The 19,389-nt window shown below is 39.1% G+C and overlaps 1 protein-coding gene across 16 annotated transcripts in view; it reads right to left on the reverse strand.

Moving 5' to 3' along the window:
- Positions 1-19,389, reverse strand: part of NOL8 (nucleolar protein 8) — a 51,247-nt gene that overhangs the window by 17,205 nt on the left and 14,653 nt on the right. For 10 of the 16 annotated variants that reach the window (XM_083796527.1, XM_083796513.1, XM_083796514.1 and 7 more), the window contains 4 exons: positions 18,782-18,864; positions 8,627-12,511; positions 4,944-7,875; positions 2,558-2,647 (listed from right to left, as the gene is read on the reverse strand). In XM_083796527.1, the coding sequence (XP_083652653.1) occupies positions 12,272-12,511; positions 18,782-18,864 (323 nt within the window). In that variant the 3' untranslated portion in view covers positions 2,558-2,647; positions 4,944-7,875; positions 8,627-12,271. Of the gene's footprint in view, positions 1-2,557; positions 2,648-4,943; positions 7,876-8,527; positions 12,512-17,857; positions 18,457-18,525; positions 18,556-18,781; positions 18,865-19,389 lie in introns of those variants that run through there. The other 6 variants (XM_083796521.1, XM_083796512.1, XM_083796518.1 and 3 more) reach the window with 6 other exon arrangements.

Here is a 19,389-nt window from a genome sequence, read left to right on the forward strand (position 1 = left end):
TGAAATAAGTGTCTAATGAACATTTCAGCTGAAGGCTTTTTTAAAGGAAGGACATTTTAAAGCTTCCGCATACTGCAGAAGAGAGCTGGGACTCTGAAAGGTATTATGACAGTATTTGTATAAATCTGTGTAGGAGGAATTATCCTCTTTAAATATATTTGACCCATTCTAAATGCCAATGCCTCTCAAATGCCATTTAAATTCTGATCAAGTTCAGCTGGGCAGAAGTTAGTCCATTTATTTCTGAAACAATAAAAAAAACCTTTCTTGTTTCAGATTACTACTTCAATGAGAACGTGTAACAGAATAGCTTGCTCATAAAAAAAAAAATCGTATCATTTTCATTTCTCTCCCAATTTGTTGTCAGTCACTGAGGCTATTGGCAGCAGCTTGCCATCCTGACTTAGGATAGAGGACAGTCAGCAAATTGCCTTTGAGTCCTGTCTCATATCAAGCCAAACTTAAATGGCGAGAAGTATGAAACAGTTTACTTGTACCTGTGATAACTGAATGAAATGGTGAACTTCACATTGTCTTTTAAGAGGTGAAGGCTGATGCCTTCCCTGCTTCTAGAAGAAACGTTTCACTTTCTACTCTGGTATTAAGAAAAGCTGCAGCATTAGACAGATATCATGGACCTAAGACTGCAGAGTACGGACGAGATAACCCTAATAATTCTTGTCTAGAACTGAACCATATGAAATGATACTAATATAAAACATGCCATTTTTTGCTTAACAGTAAAGACTACAAACAAGAGAAAAAACGGAAGAGTTAAAAAAAAAAAAATCAGGAAGGGCAGCTAAGTACAAAGTCCCCTTACAGCCTGCAGGACAACTAATTTCAATTTGTATCCTGAAAAATTACCCCTGCTGCCAAAGGTGCAACACTGATTTGCAGCCACTATTTACAGGCACTAGAAGCTAGAGAGCAATGCAAGGACATCACTGCAAGATGAAGCATGCAGGGTAAAGGCACTGCCTTATTATTGGCACCTCTATGCTTTAATTCTCAAAACAAACAACAATAACAAAAAATATTAATACCAAATAACTGAATAAACACAAAGCACAATAGGCATAACCAACTGAAGTCCCCAAAGGAGACAGGTGTGAACTAGCCTCACACTCATATTCAGTGTAGACCTGAAACACCTTTTAGTCTAACATGCACATCTGACAGTTCTTCCCTTGAAATTTTTAAAGCAGAAATAATAAATAAATCAGAAGCATCAAACAACAGTGCCTGGTGCAGTTACTGAACCTAAAAATAGCCCTATAACAATTGTTTAATTTACTTCCCCCTGTCATGCACTAAGACTTTCATTTCGGCTCAGAACAAAAGAATTTCAGGCTCATGCCTGTTAGGTACAGAGTGCTTTTGAAATGACATAAGAACTGTAACTATTAATAACTATGAATTGCATGTTGGAAAGCTATTTATGAAGAGTAAGAAGTTCAAAGGTGTTGGGAGGGGTAGGGAGGGAATCAAATTGCTTTATAAGGATACAATTATTATTTTTATTTATTTTTTGCCATTTTACTTCTCTCTCAAGACCAAAGGTGAAGATCTTGTTTTGCTTATCTGTTATCACTACAAAATTATCTTCTATATCTATAAGATAAATTAAAATGCTGTTGTTCTCCAAAGTAAACCACAAAATCTAGAAGAAAAGGAAAAAGAAAACCCACAAAGTATCTGTCACTTTAACTGCAGGATGTATCAAACGCTACCTGACAGTATCAATTCAGTTGTTCCCCAGATTGCAAAGGTTTATAAATAAGAATGGCATGCTTGAAAGTTTCCTTTAATGGATTCACCACGGTTGCAAAGATAGCAGGACAGGAGCAAATACAGAGATCATAATTTCAGGAATCAAAAACAGTAACTGACTCCTTAAAAGCAGTTGCAGTTTCAGTTAACTATTTACTAGAACAAGAACATAAAATAGACCCTTAAAGCAGCCTATCAAAACAAGGCTGGAGTTTCCAGGCATCAATTATCCTGCCTACTACACGGGACTGGAATTTAACAGAAGATCCCACCCACCCTTAGAGCCTATTAGCATGGCACTACAAACACCAAAATGACAATGGTGGTGCCACCCTGTCAGGAAGGTGAGCTGCTGTTTCCACCACTGCTGCATAGCAGATCACACATTGCATCTCCTCCAGACTGAGGTTGGGGAAGGTGGAAATAATCATATTTACAAAGCTTTTGTTGTTAAGTTACAGTTGTGATTAATTTAGGAGCTTTAGATATTGTTTCATCACAATCTATCTTTATTACATCTTCTCTTCTACAAAACAAAAACTTTCATCTTTAAAATTAAGTTTAAAGCACTACTCCAATGTAGAAGATACATTTTTTTTTTTAAAGTAGTTTATCCCCCAGAGCTTAACAAATACGGTTATATAAGCAGGCATGTTTTTTTAGCCTGCAGAAACTAGTAATCCTTGTCTTTTTTTTTAAATTTTATTTTTAAATATTCTGACGCATTTAGTAGGTACCCACATGTTGAGTAACCTCACTGTTCAACTCTCTTTTCAATACATACCATTAATTTCGTGGTATCAACATGACCTTGGTCAAAGGTGAATAAGGCTATTCCATTAAACACTTCCACACTGCAACCAGCAGCTATAATCTGACAGACAAAAAAAATAGATGAAGGTTAATTGTCAATCCCATAAATTTCATTTAAAATGAAAAAGTGTCTGCACCATATGATCTTGTTTCTTATGCACTGCTATCTCCCCTCGTCTCGACAGTACAAAACACACCATGCGTACTTAGATCCTGGCGCATTCCCAGTTATATTATGGAATATGGCAGCATCCAAGCATCCACCATTTTTTACATCAAGACATAAAGGGATCATAATTTATCAGTCAGTTTGCTTATGTAGGTATTACAAATCAAACATGAGAGGAGTGTGTGCAGAAGATGTCTAAACAAGAAAAGCTGCATGAATCTACAACAGAAAACAGATACGCTGTTAACCTAGAAAAATCCAAACCCACAGCTGCCTTCAAGAAACTACAGAATGTCAAATTCAGCTTTGCTTATGGTTAGAAAAAAATCTTTCTTGGAAAGGCTACAGCTTTTTTTTTTTTTTCCTTCCAATTTAAGTTTTTTCTACTTGTTCTAAAAGTGGGCTAGACGAGAACTAGGACTGCACACATACATCTTTGACTAGTATTTCAGAGAGAAAACAACTTCATCTGAGAGCCTCGTGAGGAAGATATTCAAATCAGTGGCTTCTCTGCCACCTCTGGTCTTTCTCCCACTATGACTGCAGCTTGTTACTTGCATTAATAGCAGGGATGAAAGCTAACCTAAAATAAGGAATTTAAAAAAGCTGTAGCATTTTATACCCCATTACTGTCAGAGTTGCATGCAAAAATCAAGCTATTATAAATAGCCCTCAACTGCATGCAGGGGAAGATCTTGCATAATGGATGTCTAGTATGACTGATCATATTTTTAAGAACTACTGTAAAGCAGGCACTGCATCACCAGCGGCAAATACTACTTCAAGGGGAGAATCCTGCAAGAAAACATTGTAAACTCATATTAGATTTGGAGGTATGTCCGCTATGTGGACACCTGAACCAAGGGAACCGCCCATGCAGGAAAGCGTAAGAAGTGCCGCCCACCTCCCTAACCCCCTCACCCCCCCTCCTCCCCCCCGAAAAAAATCTTATACGTGACAGAAACAAGGACAGAGATCATTTCGCTCCGCACACATGGGTACCTAAATTTTATTGCTTTGACAAAATGCTTTTAGCAGTCAGATAACACCTAAAGCTGTATAGCCATTTCTCTTGTCTGTTTATGTTTCTGGAATGGAACAAAAGAAATGGTTCTCTAACTAAACCTTTAGGTGCCACTAGGTACTGATTGCTCAGGACTCCCTTAGCTATTTTACAAAGCTCGTCATTGCAATTGTGAAGGGACTAAGTGGTGAACAGAACCTGACTCTGAATTTGTTTCTCTGCAGCTGTCTCAGCTGTGCTGCCAGGAAAGAGCAAAACACAGCGACACCCTACACTTGACTATTAGCTAAACATCTCTAACCATGAAACCAGAAACCACAAGTTTAAGCATATGCAAAGGGCTTGCATAATAAAGAAAAGACTGTTTTGAGCAATATTCCATTTCTCTTCTTAACAGGTAGGCTAGAGTGCCCAGAAACAAGTGCTTAGACTTGCATATACTTGGGGAAAATCTAAGCGTGCAAATATGTGGTTTGATCTGCTGAAGAACTAAGCGCTCAGCAGTTTGCACTGGGGGTGAATGTCCTCAGTGTGTGCTCAGACGTCAAAGTAAAATTTGGTCTTTTATATTTATTTATTCGAAGTGTATGGGCAAAGTCTTGTGGCAAGCACTTTACCAAAGTAACTAATTGTCTTATCACTGTTTGGAACAACAACAAAAAATGTTAATTGTCCCTTCGAGGCGTGGCACTCTCTCTAGAGGCCCAGGTTTTGAAACCTGGATTTCAGAGGAATCTCTGGCTTTTGGCTAAAATAAGAAAAGCAACATTTTCTATCTTTTGGTCTCAGAAAAACGAAACAACACCCTCAAAGTGAAAAAAATGGGTTGAGCTTAATAAGTCTGCAAACCCATTGCATTAAAGTTTGATTAGTGGTTTCCTACTACTTAGGTTTGTCAGTATAGATGGGAAATAGAAGTTATCTTCATGAAAGGCAAGATATTTTTTAAAGGGAATAATTATAATGTGAATTAATGAACCTCCTATAATATAAAATCATGGAACCATAGGACAACAAAATCATGATGCAAAACAGACTAGATTGAATGGCCTCCTAATTTTCGTCTGACAAAAAATGGCATACAGCAATAATATGCACCCTTTGTAAGGCGTACACTGAAACACAGGTAAGACGTTTTCAGATGGCTAACAAACCTCCACTTACCTAATTGCTGCAGCTTGTTGAAACTTGGCTCTGTGGTGGTAAATTCACATCCTTTAATTGAGGTGAACAACTGAGCAGTGAAAATTCATTACACTGATTCAAATACAGATTAGAGGCAGGAATGAAATAATTAAAGAGCATCTGCTAAACTGTAAAGCATGGAAAAGAAAGAGGTTAATGGAAACAAATGCATCAAAAACATCATCTTCCAAAGCTTATGGGAAGCTTACTGTGTACACTGGTTTGATTTACCAGCTTCCACTCTCTTGCTATTATCCTATACCACTAAGAGATTACCCATGAATCAGTAAGATTACTTCAGTTAATGTCAATTTTCTGTTGGAAAGAATCAGCATGGGTTCCCATACCTTTCTTTCTTCTACAACTACTGCCTAGGCCTCAAGCAACTTACTCCAGTAGCCTGCAAAACCTGGTAGACACATGCATTCTGGTTTAGAGTCCACATGTGGAGAAACCAGTGACGTATGGGAACCAAACTCAACATTATTTTCTAGTCAGATAAAGGGTAACTGGTAGAATAGCAGCGAGCCTTCCTTCTGTGTTTAGTGAAGTAGGGCAAATAATAAGATACTAGGAAAACAGGCTTCCCACTCTGTTCTCTTCCCCTTCTAGTCACACAGCCACCTCTCAGTCACTAGCAAAAGACAGTAACCCTCAAAACACCAAATGTGTCTAAAATGTACAATACTTTTCTCTGGGGTACAGCCGGGTTGTCTAGCATCTCCACAAAAGACCCAAAAGTGGAAACTAAACAGTAAGAGCAATCAAACAACACATTTCATGTCCTATGGGCTGTCTACAAAACACCACCTTCATCTTCAGAAGTTTCTTTTGGTTATTTGCAAAATAGTTATTTGCTTTTAATCTCATTTTCCACTCCTACCTGTTGTCCTCCCCATATTCTTAAGAAAAACAAGTGAATAAATAAGAGATTTAATAGTGACCATTAAAACAGAAAATAAACATTCTACTTTTCTTCTGATAAGCACTGGAAACACCTTCACTGGGACTACTCTTTGGAAAGGGAACTTCTAGTTTCCCAGATGTTGTGTGATCACAGATCAATGCCCTCAGCTATCTCTAAGCTTGAAAGCTGAGCAACTGGCTACTGTTTCTTTGTCTCTGGGTAAGACAGCATTTTAAAAACAAATGCTAACAAGACTGTGAGATATGAAATATCATAAGGCTGAATTCAGGGACTTGTCAAAAACAGCAGGTCATGTTACTCAGCAGCACACAGGGTCTCCGTGTGTAACAACAGGAGGTACCATGTGTATCTTCCCTGAAGCCCAGCTGCTGTTATTACAGGTTGGACTTTGTTACCGAAGTAAAAACACTGCTTGCTACCAAGATAATCCGACTTCATCAAACTATTCTGATGATTGGGCCGGAGACGGAAGGAGAGGCAAACAATTATCAGCTTGCCCAAGCAGATGAAAACTCCATTTAAGTAAAAGACCATTTTTCCTCTGTTCCAAAACAGAGTGGTAGATTGAGAAGGTTCAAAAATCCTCTTACTCTCTATTATCCAGCGCATTCAGCTGTCTTAAACACCTGGAAGGCGGGAATAGAGTTCAATTCCTCAGCACTAGATTTTTTAACTTGCATTAATTCTTAACCTCTCTCATTTCCTTACAGCACAAGGCTACTTGCCAGTATCATCTGCGTTAGCTATCCAACCCCCTCCAGCTCATTAAAGGAAACTCACTAATACCAGAGTTAACCGTTTATGAGTCAGCAGCCTATGATCCAGTATGAGTTATGTTCTGCTGTATGAAGCAGCTTCCAGTGCTCTCTTTACTGTAGTCTTGTTAATCAAAACAGATATTGGGACACTGCAGTAGATGCTAATAAGATTTGTTCTCTGTCTCCTAAGTCCTCTTCAAAAATGTGTACACAGAAACTCAGACATTTTACTTAGCTAAACCACACAGCTGGCACTGCAAAGGGCTTTACAGAGAGGCAAACAAAACACAGAACCTTTTCATGGCAGGCATGGGTCAAAACAAGATGATTAAAGAAAAAAGGCTTGGTATAACTTGCAATTGTTTCTAATAACCAAGTTATATTGTACAAAACAGAGTGAGAGCTTTAGGTCACCACCTTATGCCTGCAGTGGAGGAGGGGGATCAGGAAAGAACATATTAAAAATAAAAGCAGAGGAAGTGCTACGAACGCTTCCACTTTATCTAACATCTCCGGCGATTGGCTGCCAGAGCTGTTGCTACACAAACTCTGCCTGCTCCTACTATACATAATGAGCCCTACTCTGTTACAGCAAACCGCTGCAGACGTTACCTCTGCTAACACAGCAGTATGGCAAGCTTTACTGATTTAGAATACCCAATGACTGTCTCCCCTCAAGCTAACAGGAAAAGCAAGAAGTTTGCCCAAGAATGTACAACTCCCTGAAATGAAGCTCAGTATATGGGCAGAAAACCGTTGTCTATAGGTGTTTCACATGAAGCTGTGAAAACTTCTCCTCTGTTAGTTGTTTCCAAAGCAACAGAGCAATGTGGTTCCAATTCCTGCTGCTGTATTTCCTGATAAAAATCTTTCAGAACTGCGTGACTGCTGTAGGAAGAAAAGTAGAAAGACCAAGGTGAGGTTTTCAATTTCAAAAGGTACTGAACTGAGATCTGGAAGCAAATTAATCCTCCCTCCTAAATTAACAACTAAACAAACAAAAAAAGCCACAATACCACATGGGTTTACAATTAAAATACCCTTAAAGGTTTTTGCTGGTTTTTATTTTAAAAAAATGTTTCCACCTTTTATGTGACCTGTATATTAAAATAAGTGCTGACAAAAATGAGGGTCTAAAAATCTCACCTCTTCCAGCATCCATTCTTTTCAATGGAAATCAAGGGTGTGCCTTAGCCCAGGGAAAAGTGATGGAAAATACCCGCTGCTGAAGATAAGAAATGGAAAAGCTAACATACTACCTCCTTTGCTCCTATTCTAACGCAAATCAGTGTTGAATTTGGAACAAAACAAAACCAAACCAGAAACATTTATTAAAATGAACAACTTCAGTGTTCTGAGAACTGATATGCTTGAGCCAGCCCTGAGCAGGCCATGGGATTCAGTATGCTTTGATTAAGAGTTACATTAAAGTGAATAATCCTAAGTAATGGGACAAACTACTGAGAAAATCCTCCAGGCATAATTAGAGTAAATTAATAAGGATGTTTGAGTAATTCACATTCATCAATAGTATAATTGTTAAAACTTCAGGTGTCATCTTGAAGAAAAGCAGTAATGTGCAAGGCCTTGCACACAGGTTTCAGCAGTAAGTGGGACTTAAGTCCCCAACACTAAAACCTGTTTCTTTTGTGGCAAAAGGGAAAACAAACCCTCCTCCAACAACCAAAAGCAATTGACCAGAAATATTATAACCCCTCTGTCACTGGACTGAATTTCACATGAAATAAACATGAGATATGTACTTTTTGGCTTTTGCAACAAACCACATTAGAGTAACAAAATAAATTATGGCATGTGCAAACACAATACTACTTGTAGGCTAAGTTTTGCTGTTCTGTGTAGTGCAAAATACCCACCAGAATTTCACCTCCCTGGGAGTTATGTTTGTACATGAAGCGTGATTCGAACTCCAAAGTTTAAAAAAAAATAAAAAAAATCAGGGGGTGGTGACATACACAAAAAGCAAATCAGCGAGGTGGTTAGATGTAACCGGTCTGTTTCCATACTGCAACCACAGGACAGTCGAGAGGAAGGAATGCTAGCACATGCCTCAGCTGCTTCAGTGCAGTCAGGTGGCCATTACTGCAGCAAACTCCCGTACGAAACCATGCACTTCTGAAGACAGAATGCAGTTACAAACATGGAACTGAAGAACAGAGGCCAACAATATGTTATTTCAACAATAATATAAGAAGTAATTTGTCTACTGCCTAAAATTCATGCTCTGATGACTGCATTAGTGTTTTACTTAAACACATTACTATTTCCTCCAATTATTTCTGTTTTGGATAAGGATTTTGTATAGAAGTTATTGTTTCTGACAGATGTATGAACAATTATTTTTCCCACTGTTTTGAACAAGTAGCATTACCTTCATTTCTTTGCACTACAGCTTGTAATAACTTAGCCCAGGATCTGCTTGTGGAAGGAGCACCATGAATGAAGCTGCAATTATTTTCATGTCAGTGTGATTAGTTAAACAGTACAGACACACCCTCTCATTTAGGTTGTGATAAAAGCCCTGTGGTTGGGGGCAGGACAAAATGTGAAAAGGAAGGGCCATTTCCTCCAAGGAATGGGAGCCTAACTTCAGTTCAATACAAAAATTAACCCCCAGTTGCCTTCAAACAAACAAACAAAGCAAGCCAACAAGAAGCAGCAAACAAAAAACAATACCACCACACACAAGAAAATCATCTCCAACTCAACAAGAGCTTGTTTCCTTCTGAAAAAGTATTCATGGTCTGCTTCTTCCCAGAGAAGTGTATTTTGGTGCAGGGTACATCCACCCCTTTACATACCCTACCTAGGCAGTTAGCACAACGTTTAGCCTCATCAGAACTTCCTGCAGAATGATCTCCATGCAGCTCTTTCTGATTTCTAATGTAAAGATTGCCTTAGCCTGTAGTTCCTTACAGATAACACTGTGAAAGGCCTGGCTTATAATTTGTTAGTACAAACTGCAAGCAACACAAATACAATTAAACACTAGCTTTAAGGAAGTCTTGCGTGTTCTGAACTGCCCTATCAGCTGTGAAGTACCTCAGCTTAAAGCAATACCCTACCAACCTGCAATACCATCTGCACTGAAAATGCAGATTATTAGCGTAATTCAAATTACTTAGTTCAACTTACATTCCAGTTTCACCTCTGAAAAGCTAAAAAAAAAAAAATACTTCTAAGGGGAAAATATTTTTAATTTATATATAAGCAGAACTAAAAACAAACAGAGCATGTAAAACTTTTTTTTTTCCAGTTATATGGCATTACTGTCAGGGATAAAAAGCTAGATTTGATCAGACAAATCCAAGCCCCAGACATGTATTCAGAGTCCCCTTTCCATATTCTCAGCAACCAATTCATGCATGTCATCTTAACATGTTTGTTTTTTTTGAAACATAAGAACCCTTTCAAGCCTGTAACATCTTTCTTTGTTCTCTATTCTTTAAAGAGAACCACTCAAAACATTGTTTTTTAATTGACGATATGTTTCAAGAACTTTTTTGTAAGGGACCGGCCCCTCTTTCTCCTTTTATAAACAATTATCATTTTCAGGATGTTTTACACAATGAGAAAACAGATTATTTTCCATGGAAGATGAACTCCGTAGGATATCATTGCAGAAAGCAGCTGTTTCATTCAGTTAACAACATGACATTTATATGTAACATAGCGAAGCTTAAAATGAAAACAGAAAACAAGATTCAGACTGGATTTTCTTCAATATTCTGGAAGTTAAATACAATATGTTTGAGGTAGAAAGATAAAGATAGTAGGGGTATGTGCCTGTTTTATTAAAGAATATAATTTGACAAAACGCAAGTTACATCCAAATATACACAACTGAAATGACCACTCAGGAGTGGAAAAGCATAAATACCCTTACCACACATGCTCTAATTAAACTGATGGTGAAAAAAGTTACAATTCTCAGTACAGATGTTTCAAACACTGTAAATATCGCTTTTAAAAACTTGGGAAAATTAAGCTTCACTGGGAAAAACAAAGGAATATTGAAAAACTTGAAGTATGAACTCCTTGTTTGACAGGGATGGAGGTTGTACACGAAAGGTTTATTATCTCGTGCTGTAGCTGCATTGGATCATAACCGCTAACAGAAAATGCAAGCTGCAAATATATATAGAAGAGGAGAATGCACGTGGTATGTTTGGGAAGTTACAGAACTTTCCATGCCAGGGAACACAGACTCCTCTGAAGGCATCGTGGGTTGGTAGAAAATCCTTTGGCTTCTTTCCTCAGATGTAAATCATTTGGTGCCATCTACCCGCCAGCAAGTTGTGCTTTCAGTTGTGCCAGCCCGCTTAACCTTGGCACGACTGCACTCAACCTGCCATCCCCAGCTAAATCCCCCAGGGAATCTTGCTGTTCCTCCTTCCGGCAGAGGGGTGAGGAGGGACGAGCTGCTTAAACCCTGGGATGTCCCAGAGACGGGGCACGGCCCCACTGCTGGCCCCGGGGGCACAGCTGAGAGACGCCTGCACTGGCCCGTGCCCAGCTCCCAGGAGGGGCCCCTGGTCAAGGCAGCCAGGGCAAGAGGAAGGAAACTCCGGGAAACAACCATGAGCTCTAAGCAGCAGCCCACACAGCCCCACTTTTGACTGCTCGTTTCTTTCTTTTTTGGACACCACAAAATGATAAATCATTGTTTCTCCTGGAGCCCATTTTGTGCTTAGCGCCTTGGTGCTCTTACAGGCAAATTGGACGAAGAACAAAGAAAAATCAGGGAGCTGGATCTTTCTCTCTCCACGACTAGTAGATGGCAAACAGGTTTTAAAACCTCCGAAAAACCTATCAAGGGTATACCTGCACCTCGTGAAGCATACCTGCACCTCATGAAACTGCCACCCAGCACCTCAGAGAGCTGCTCTTCTCTCGCTCCACAACTCCCCTAAGCTTGTAACACACTACAAAGTGCACTGAGTTCCTGAAGTCTTGTTGTCCAGTTTAGATTTTAGGTTGTGCTTTCATACTTTTTCCTCGATAATATTTTTAAGACAATCAAATACTGTAAAACAAATTAGCTAACACGTCAAAAGTTTCTCGATATAATCACAGAATCACAGAATTGTAGGGGTTGGAAAGGACCTCGAGAGATCATCGAGTCCAGTCCCCCTGCCAAAGCAGGATCCCTAGAGCAGGCTGCCCAGGTACGTGTCCAGACAGGCCTTGAATATCTCCAGAGAAGGAGACTCCACAACCTCCCTGGGCAGCCTGTTCCAGTGCTCCGTCACCCTCACCGTGAAGAAGTTCTTTCGCATGTTGGTGCGGAACTTCCTGTCCTCTATCTCGTGGCCATTACCCCTTGTTCTGTCCCCACAAACCACTGAAAAGAGGTTGGCCAAATCCCTCTGTCTCCCACACCTCAAATATTTATAAACATTGATAAGATCCCCTCTCAGTCTTTTCTCCAGGCTGAACAGACCCAGGTCTCTCAGCCTTTCCTCGTAGGGAAGATGCTCCAGGCCCCGTATCATCTTTGTGGCCCTCCGCTGGACTCTTTCCAGGAGATCCCTGTCTTTTTTGTACCGGGGAGCCCAGAACTGGACACAGTGCTCCAGGTGAGGCCTGACCAGGGCAGACTAGAGGGGGAGGATCACCTCCCTTGACCTGCTGGCCACACTCCTTTTAATGCACGCCAGGATCCCACTGGCCCTCTTGGCCACCAGGGCACACTGCTGGCTCATGGCCAACCTGTCGTCCACCAGGACCCCCAGGTCCTTCTCCTCAGAGTTCCTCTCCAGCAGGTCGTCCTCCAGCCTGTACTGATATGTCCGGTTGTTCCTTCCCAGGTGCAGGACTCTACACTTGCTCTCATTAAACTGCATTTAAATGAGTAAACACAGTTTTAATATACTAACCTTGCTGTAGCAATTCCCTAGTAGAGTATATCATTTCCACAATCAGGTGTTTAAATCAAGGACCTTCTACCTACAGTTATCTACACTGAGACTTCAGACATCTTTGTATGCAGAACGCACATGGTTTCTAGTAAGAGTAAAGTCAAAACCTCCTGGCAGGAATATTTCGGAATTTGTAAAAGACTGCTACATTTGAGTCTAAGATTGTCTTTCTCCAGGGCAAATATATTAATGTGCAAGCAAATCAAACAATAATTCTTCGTTTTGTTAAGGAATATCTCACAAGTAAGACATGAAGGCAATGCTTCTAAGACAATCGCTGCAACACCAACAGTTTTTCAGAGAGCAGGCTAAACTGCCATCATAAAAAATGTCTGTTTTATTTGTGTGCATGTATGCTTTTTACTTTTTTTTTTTTTTTTTTAAAGGCATTGTTCCATTAAAGGGTTTCAACACTTACCTGACTTGGACAGAAACAAAAGAGAACAAGTTACACAGAATTACTGCTTCTCAGATGAATCATGGAAATTGATGGTGCATCTTAAACTGAATTGCCTTAACCTGTTTTCACGGTTAAGATTTACCCCATTATTTGCACCGGACACAGGATAACAACATGCAAATACTCATTACTGTATCTCTTTTGACAAATATCTGTTCCTTTAAATATGTCATCGGAACAGAAGCAGTTGGATAAGAGTTTTGTCTTTTCAAGGTTGCACACAGAACATCACCATTACAATTAAAGCCCAGCTACCTAACAGCTGCTCTGTACTAACCATCAGCATGCAAATCATTAGTCAGCAGCATGCTCCAAGAACAGTTTTTCACTGGAGTCTTACACCAATGCATTTTACCCTTCTGTTTCCAAGGAAATAAAGCTACTTGCTGTTTCATTCAGCTATTGTGCTGACTACATGAATATACAAGAATTTAAATAGCTCAGTAGCATGACCAAGCCCTCAAGAATTTGTGTCCTCATGATTTGAATGGTACTCTCACTGTGTAGTCACACCGTAAAATTATACTGTGCTACATTGCAGCGAAGTGACTATGGCAGCCAGGCTACTGCCAGATTTCAGTGCTTCAAGTTTTAGAAGCCTGTTGAGAACCCAGGACACTTGTTCAGCCAGCTAACCCACAGTGAACTCTGTGATACTATTTGAGTACTATTGTACCCAGTCCAGCTGGATTACAGCTAGCTAGCCTTACAAACATAGCACCATCATGTTCTTAGACTCCTCAGACCTTTAGGAAGAATGTCACTCCTGAACTAACCAACCTATTTTTGTATTATACAAAATGGAAGATAATAAACCTGCACAAGTGAAACGCTGGCTTAAAACAGCACCTGCCTCCAGCAAAGAGACGCTTAGTGATAGCTTCCACAGTTCCTAAAATGTTCTGCTGCTCAAATCATTTTTCAAACGTGCTTCATACATAAGGCTGTCTAGGGATGAGGAGAGAGCATGTATATGGAAGAGTGACATTAGGTGGGGGAGGAGAAGAAAAACAGCCAACTATTACATAACAGCTGTTTTTTTGTCTTCAGGAAGCAATTGGTCCCATTTTTCCTCCTTGTTTTAATCGCAGTATTCTGTCCCCTCCCCCTACACCACAAGGGCTGCAAGCTGACAGAACATGCTATCAATTTAACAGCTGGAACAAGCAAATAGCAGGGAAGGAGGTACGGGCATCTTCTAGGCTCTGATATATTTAGTATTGGACAGCTGATACATATTAACTCTAGTCCAGAAAAATAAAATTGTCAATCTAAACACGTTAGTTCCTTAGCTTGTACACGTGCAGAGCTAGTTACGTACAGTTTGCTAAAGGACAGACATGCTGCTTTACCTACAAAATGGTGCGAGCAGACTGCAACAGTGTAGAATTGACTACCCTGAAATACATGCAGCAGAACCCGCAGATGATGACATTCCCATGTTTCAGAGTAGCCAACACAAGGCTAAGCAGATGCTAAAAGATCAATAAAGGTAGCTCTGTCAAAAAAGAAAAACGCACGACAAAGGAAGACCGAACGGGCTGATGCGTAACATCGTGTCGTTTCCTTCATTTTCCCCACCCATCTCGTTCCCGGGACTGTGCACCAGTCTGCTTGCTACTGCTTTGCCATCTGGTTTCTGTCTGCAACACTACAGTTGCAATGCAAAAACTTGTATAACTGATGCCACCGTCTGGAAAAACGCAGTATTCTATCTAGCGTACAGCGTAAATACATTGGAAATTTACAGTATGCAGTACTGAGGTGTTGCTGCTGTTGACATAACAGGTTTTTCCATTGAACTGTTTCATATTTTCAGAATATCAAGCCAGTAGCGTAACTAAATAACAATATTCCAAACAGGTGACTTTTCAACACCACGGGTGAAACCCTAGAACTGCCACAAAAGGGAAGACGTCAGAAGACAAAAGGGATGAAATGGAAGACTGAACAAAGCTACTGAACAACCACATCTGAAATATCCTCAAATAAGACAGACGACTGAGACAAATTACTAAGAAAAAAAAATATCTTTTAAACTGTTAAAATTTGTTACCTTTATCTTGTAAATACATAAAAATTCTTTACTAAAAGCTTTATTAAATTGGCCAAAGAAATGCCTTAAAGTGATTAGGTCCCGCAATCTTCATTCTTAAACCATTCCAACGACCTGAGCAATCCGAGTAAGAAGATTCCAGGAAAGCAATGATTGCTAGAAAAGCAAGTCAGCCATTTTGTGTAAACATCAGTGCTGATCCACACAGAAGCAGATGTTAACTAGGAAGAGGATTTTCCATTAAGCTACTGCATAACGTATTCTCTCCTGGCAAACTGGTACAAACAGAAAGGAGTGCTCCTTGGTATGGTAAAGGCCAAAGGGAACTTGGTGCTCCTTCACCTTCTCCAGCTGTCCTACATGACAACACAAGCAGGTTCAAACTTGCAGCTGTACAGATCATACCAAGCCAGAAGGGCTGATGGCAGGTGCCCAGCATTTTTATTCCTTTGCTCACCTCAGGCTTTGATATATTTATTTCTTTATGCCTATCAAAGTGGCCCCAAAAGATTAGCCTTAATTGAAACCATACAAGGCTGTAAATAGGATGTCATTAGGTCTTCTCATACTAAGGTGCTCTATGCCTAGTAGTTAACAACTGTGAAGCCCTGGATCACAGTTAGGAAAGCAGTGCACTAGACCTGGAACGCTGAATTCCCACTAGGGAGAAAACAGCGTTGTACAGACGTAGTAAGGCAGTGTTCTGCAAAATGTGGCATTTATTACCACTCAGAAGACCTCTGAGCCTCAGGAAGAAAAAGGATCATGTGCCACACAAAATAGTTCAACTGAACAACTTTGTTCACAAAGCAGCATAACAGACCGTGGTACTTAAAAGAAAATAAAGTTTACAGAAAACAGGCTTCATCTTTGACAGCCATGAGATGAAACTCCATTTTTATGTTTGCAAAAGAATGTGAAAGTAAAGAAATTTCTTTAGAATACTGAAAACAAACAGATGTATACAATGTAAAAATGAATTCTAAGGACAGAAAGAAAGACTGGAATAAAACAAATCAGATAAGCTTCAGAAGGCATAGGGAAGTAAATTACAAAACAAAACAAGAAAACAAAAACACATGCAGAACACAGGACTTTGGAAAAATACTTTTTTTTTCCTCCATCTACTCAGTACTCTGAGATTTGCTTTTTGATCTTCTGTCCTGTAACTTGTCTTTCAAGATGAGACTGCTTTCAGCTTTCTTATCTCAGTAGTGTGTTTCCTAGTCACTGACTTGCTATTTAAACCCAGAGGTAGCCAGCTATTCTCTTCATTTTCTAATGTGAGGCCTCACAAACAGCAATCTTATTATTCCTCAGAACAGGAAGAGCCCAAGGATAAAAAAAAACACCTTGTTTCAAGTGCTGAATCCTGGCAGGTTGAAGGTTAAGTGTTGCAACAGTTTTACAAGAAGTTGCACCAATCTTTTATTATAAGGGAGTCAAGTCCTACAAGCCCCTAACTGGAAATGACTTAGTCAAGTACAATATCCTATCGAACCACAATCATGAAAGCGTTTGTATTATTACTTAAAACTTACTGCTAGCAGACTGTTTTCAACCAGGGATACAAGACAAGGTGATGTATGCAACAACTTGTACCCTATATGAACAAGTATTCTGGCATCATGCTCTGCAGCAATGCACAATACACTGTTTTAAAAAAATCAAGGCAAGAAAATGAACTAGAGACAGTGGGAACCACTACAAAACGTACATACTGCAGTTATAGACTCCCTTTCACAGATCATTTGATCACAAATTGATCAGTCTCTACTTGAGAAATGTGTTTAAAGCTATTTCCTTGTGATGATCATGTCTCTGGCACTACAGTTTACTGATACTGTGTTTCCCACCTTGAGAGAGATGGCTTCTAAGAGCACTAGAAAAGGGGGGCATTTATATCCGTTAGATTTTACAGTAAATTTAACAGAAACAAAATGTCCACTTGCACTGTTTGCTACCAAAACAGCATAAATGTCAACAAAACCAACTTTTTTTTTTGCTAGTAGTAGAAACAGTTTGGCTGTCATTCAACAAGACTTCGTACTTCTTTGTGCATATATATTTGTCATGAGATCCAAAAGGACTACAGGAAAGCAAAAAGGAATAGTTGATTATTTTACAAATAAATGCTAGTCATGGAACCTCGCTTGAGCCTTATTTGTAGACCACCATTCTCAGTTACTTCTTTCACACATCCTTGAAAACACATCCCGAAATATTTTATCCCATCACAATTTCAGTGCACAGTGTTTCCTTGGCTGGAAATTACTCTTTTTCTGTCTGTCACAGCTCTTAGATACTTTGTTCTGACTTACTTTTGTAAGTAAGGATGTTTCTGCTCAGGCATCCTAAGGCACACCTGAGAATGCTTTCTGAGCACCTTAACTGGCTATATCTCTTTGCCTCTTGTCTCCCACAAAGAATAAACTGATTGGGATCTTCATTTAACCCTAACACTGCTATTGTTCACCATTCTAAGGGGGATTGACCCTTCTTACATTCTACAGAGGACTGATCAATCTTCCATCATTGAACAGCACTTTAAACCAAGTGACTTTCTCCAGGCAGATCACATACATGCTGAAACATGCTGTAGCCTCTAAGTTAATTAGCCAAGAGCCAATACTTTCATAACACTCTGTATTCTGATGTTGTCATGACCCTCTGCCGCATACATGCTAAATGGACGGAAGAATACATCCTTATATGTAAAATATTCAACAAGCATACAACACCAGCAACATTTGTCCTTAATATTTATTTATATATATATATTCAATTAAAAAGTATAAAAATCAGCTCTGTGAAGAAATACAAATCTACCCATTTCGTAAGTCTTCCCACTTATATACATATTTTCATAAGCTTCTGGTAAACTTTTACTCTGAAAATGAAGCATTCCAAGAATTTGTAAAAGAAATCTCAAACAGGATCTCTGTTACATTCAGCTGAATACAGGTTGTATAGTCTTAAAGGTGTGGTACTACCTGTTCTTCATCAACAGCATACAGCAAGGGGGCATGAGAACACAAGAAAATAATCCACTGTTTTCTTTGTTCAATGATCAAATTCCCAAAAATATGCAAAGAAGCAAGTCTCCTTTAAACCGTATAGAAAAAAAACACACCCAACTTGTTACAAACATTGACATAATAAATATGTAGCTATTTAGAAACAAAGTTTAACAGTCTTTTCCAGTATTGTTTCTTGTTAGATCTTTGAAACACTAGAATTTTGAAGAAGTTGAAGAAAAATGTCTCTTTCAAAGAAGAAACATGAAACAAAGACTTATTGTTTTGTTTTCACTTTCCTTCTTGCATCCTTATGTTTCTTCCGGCATTCCTGAAAATATTTAAATTTTAACACAATATTATGAGAAGTTTCTCAATTCACCTCTTTGTCTCAAACATGTGTTTTTTCCATGCACTAATGTAGCTGGCCCTGTGCAATACAGACATTCAATAATTTACCAAACCGGACAACACAACATGAAGTTACACACACTGCTATGTTAAAAATTTGTAGTTTCCTTGTAACGGTAAAGTTTCAAGCCCTTCTGAAATTCCCAGATTCACTTTTAATGCAAATTAAACAGATAAGCAGCCCCATTCCCTCCTCACACTGAGCTTTCAGCTATTTATCAAGTAGCAGATGTTAAAATACTCACCTCAAGCAATAATCTACGTCTGTCTTCCCAACTATCTTTTTCTTCACTGAGGTTAACTGATCTACAGAATAACTTGGGGCCCTCTGCACAGAACAAAGAACAAATTAATGTAGTTAAAAACATCTGAATATGGTGTCCTTTGTAAGTTTCATGTGCAAAATAGTAATAAAGTCAGAAGGCCTGTTGTCTTCCACGTACTCCACCCTTACCCCTACAACACAGTCAGTTGAAACAAAACGTGTTATACATTACAGCCTGGTATACTAGAGAAAAATTAAAGGCAGCAGCAGTTTTCTTTATTATGCTGTAATTGCAGTCAATCAGTATCTGTTTCATTAAAAGCTCATCAGCATGATTCCATGCCTATCAAAAAAATTTATGCCTGTTACAGATTCAGAGCTTGATTTTAACAAGCATTGTAAATCAGATTCTTAGGCTGGAAGATAACAGTACAATAACTATCTTAGCTACACAACAACTTTTACATACACTTCATGTTTAGATAACTTATCGAGCTATTTATAAGCTCTAAAAGACCAGCAACAAATTAGGTAACGATCTGAAAATAAGAGGGCAGTTTAGGCAAGAGTTCAGTATTTGTTGGATCA

Source organism: Anser anser (assembly GCF_964211835.1).
Source record: "Anser anser genome assembly, chromosome: 12".
In the NCBI taxonomy this organism is placed as follows: Eukaryota; Metazoa; Chordata; class Aves; order Anseriformes; family Anatidae; genus Anser; species Anser anser.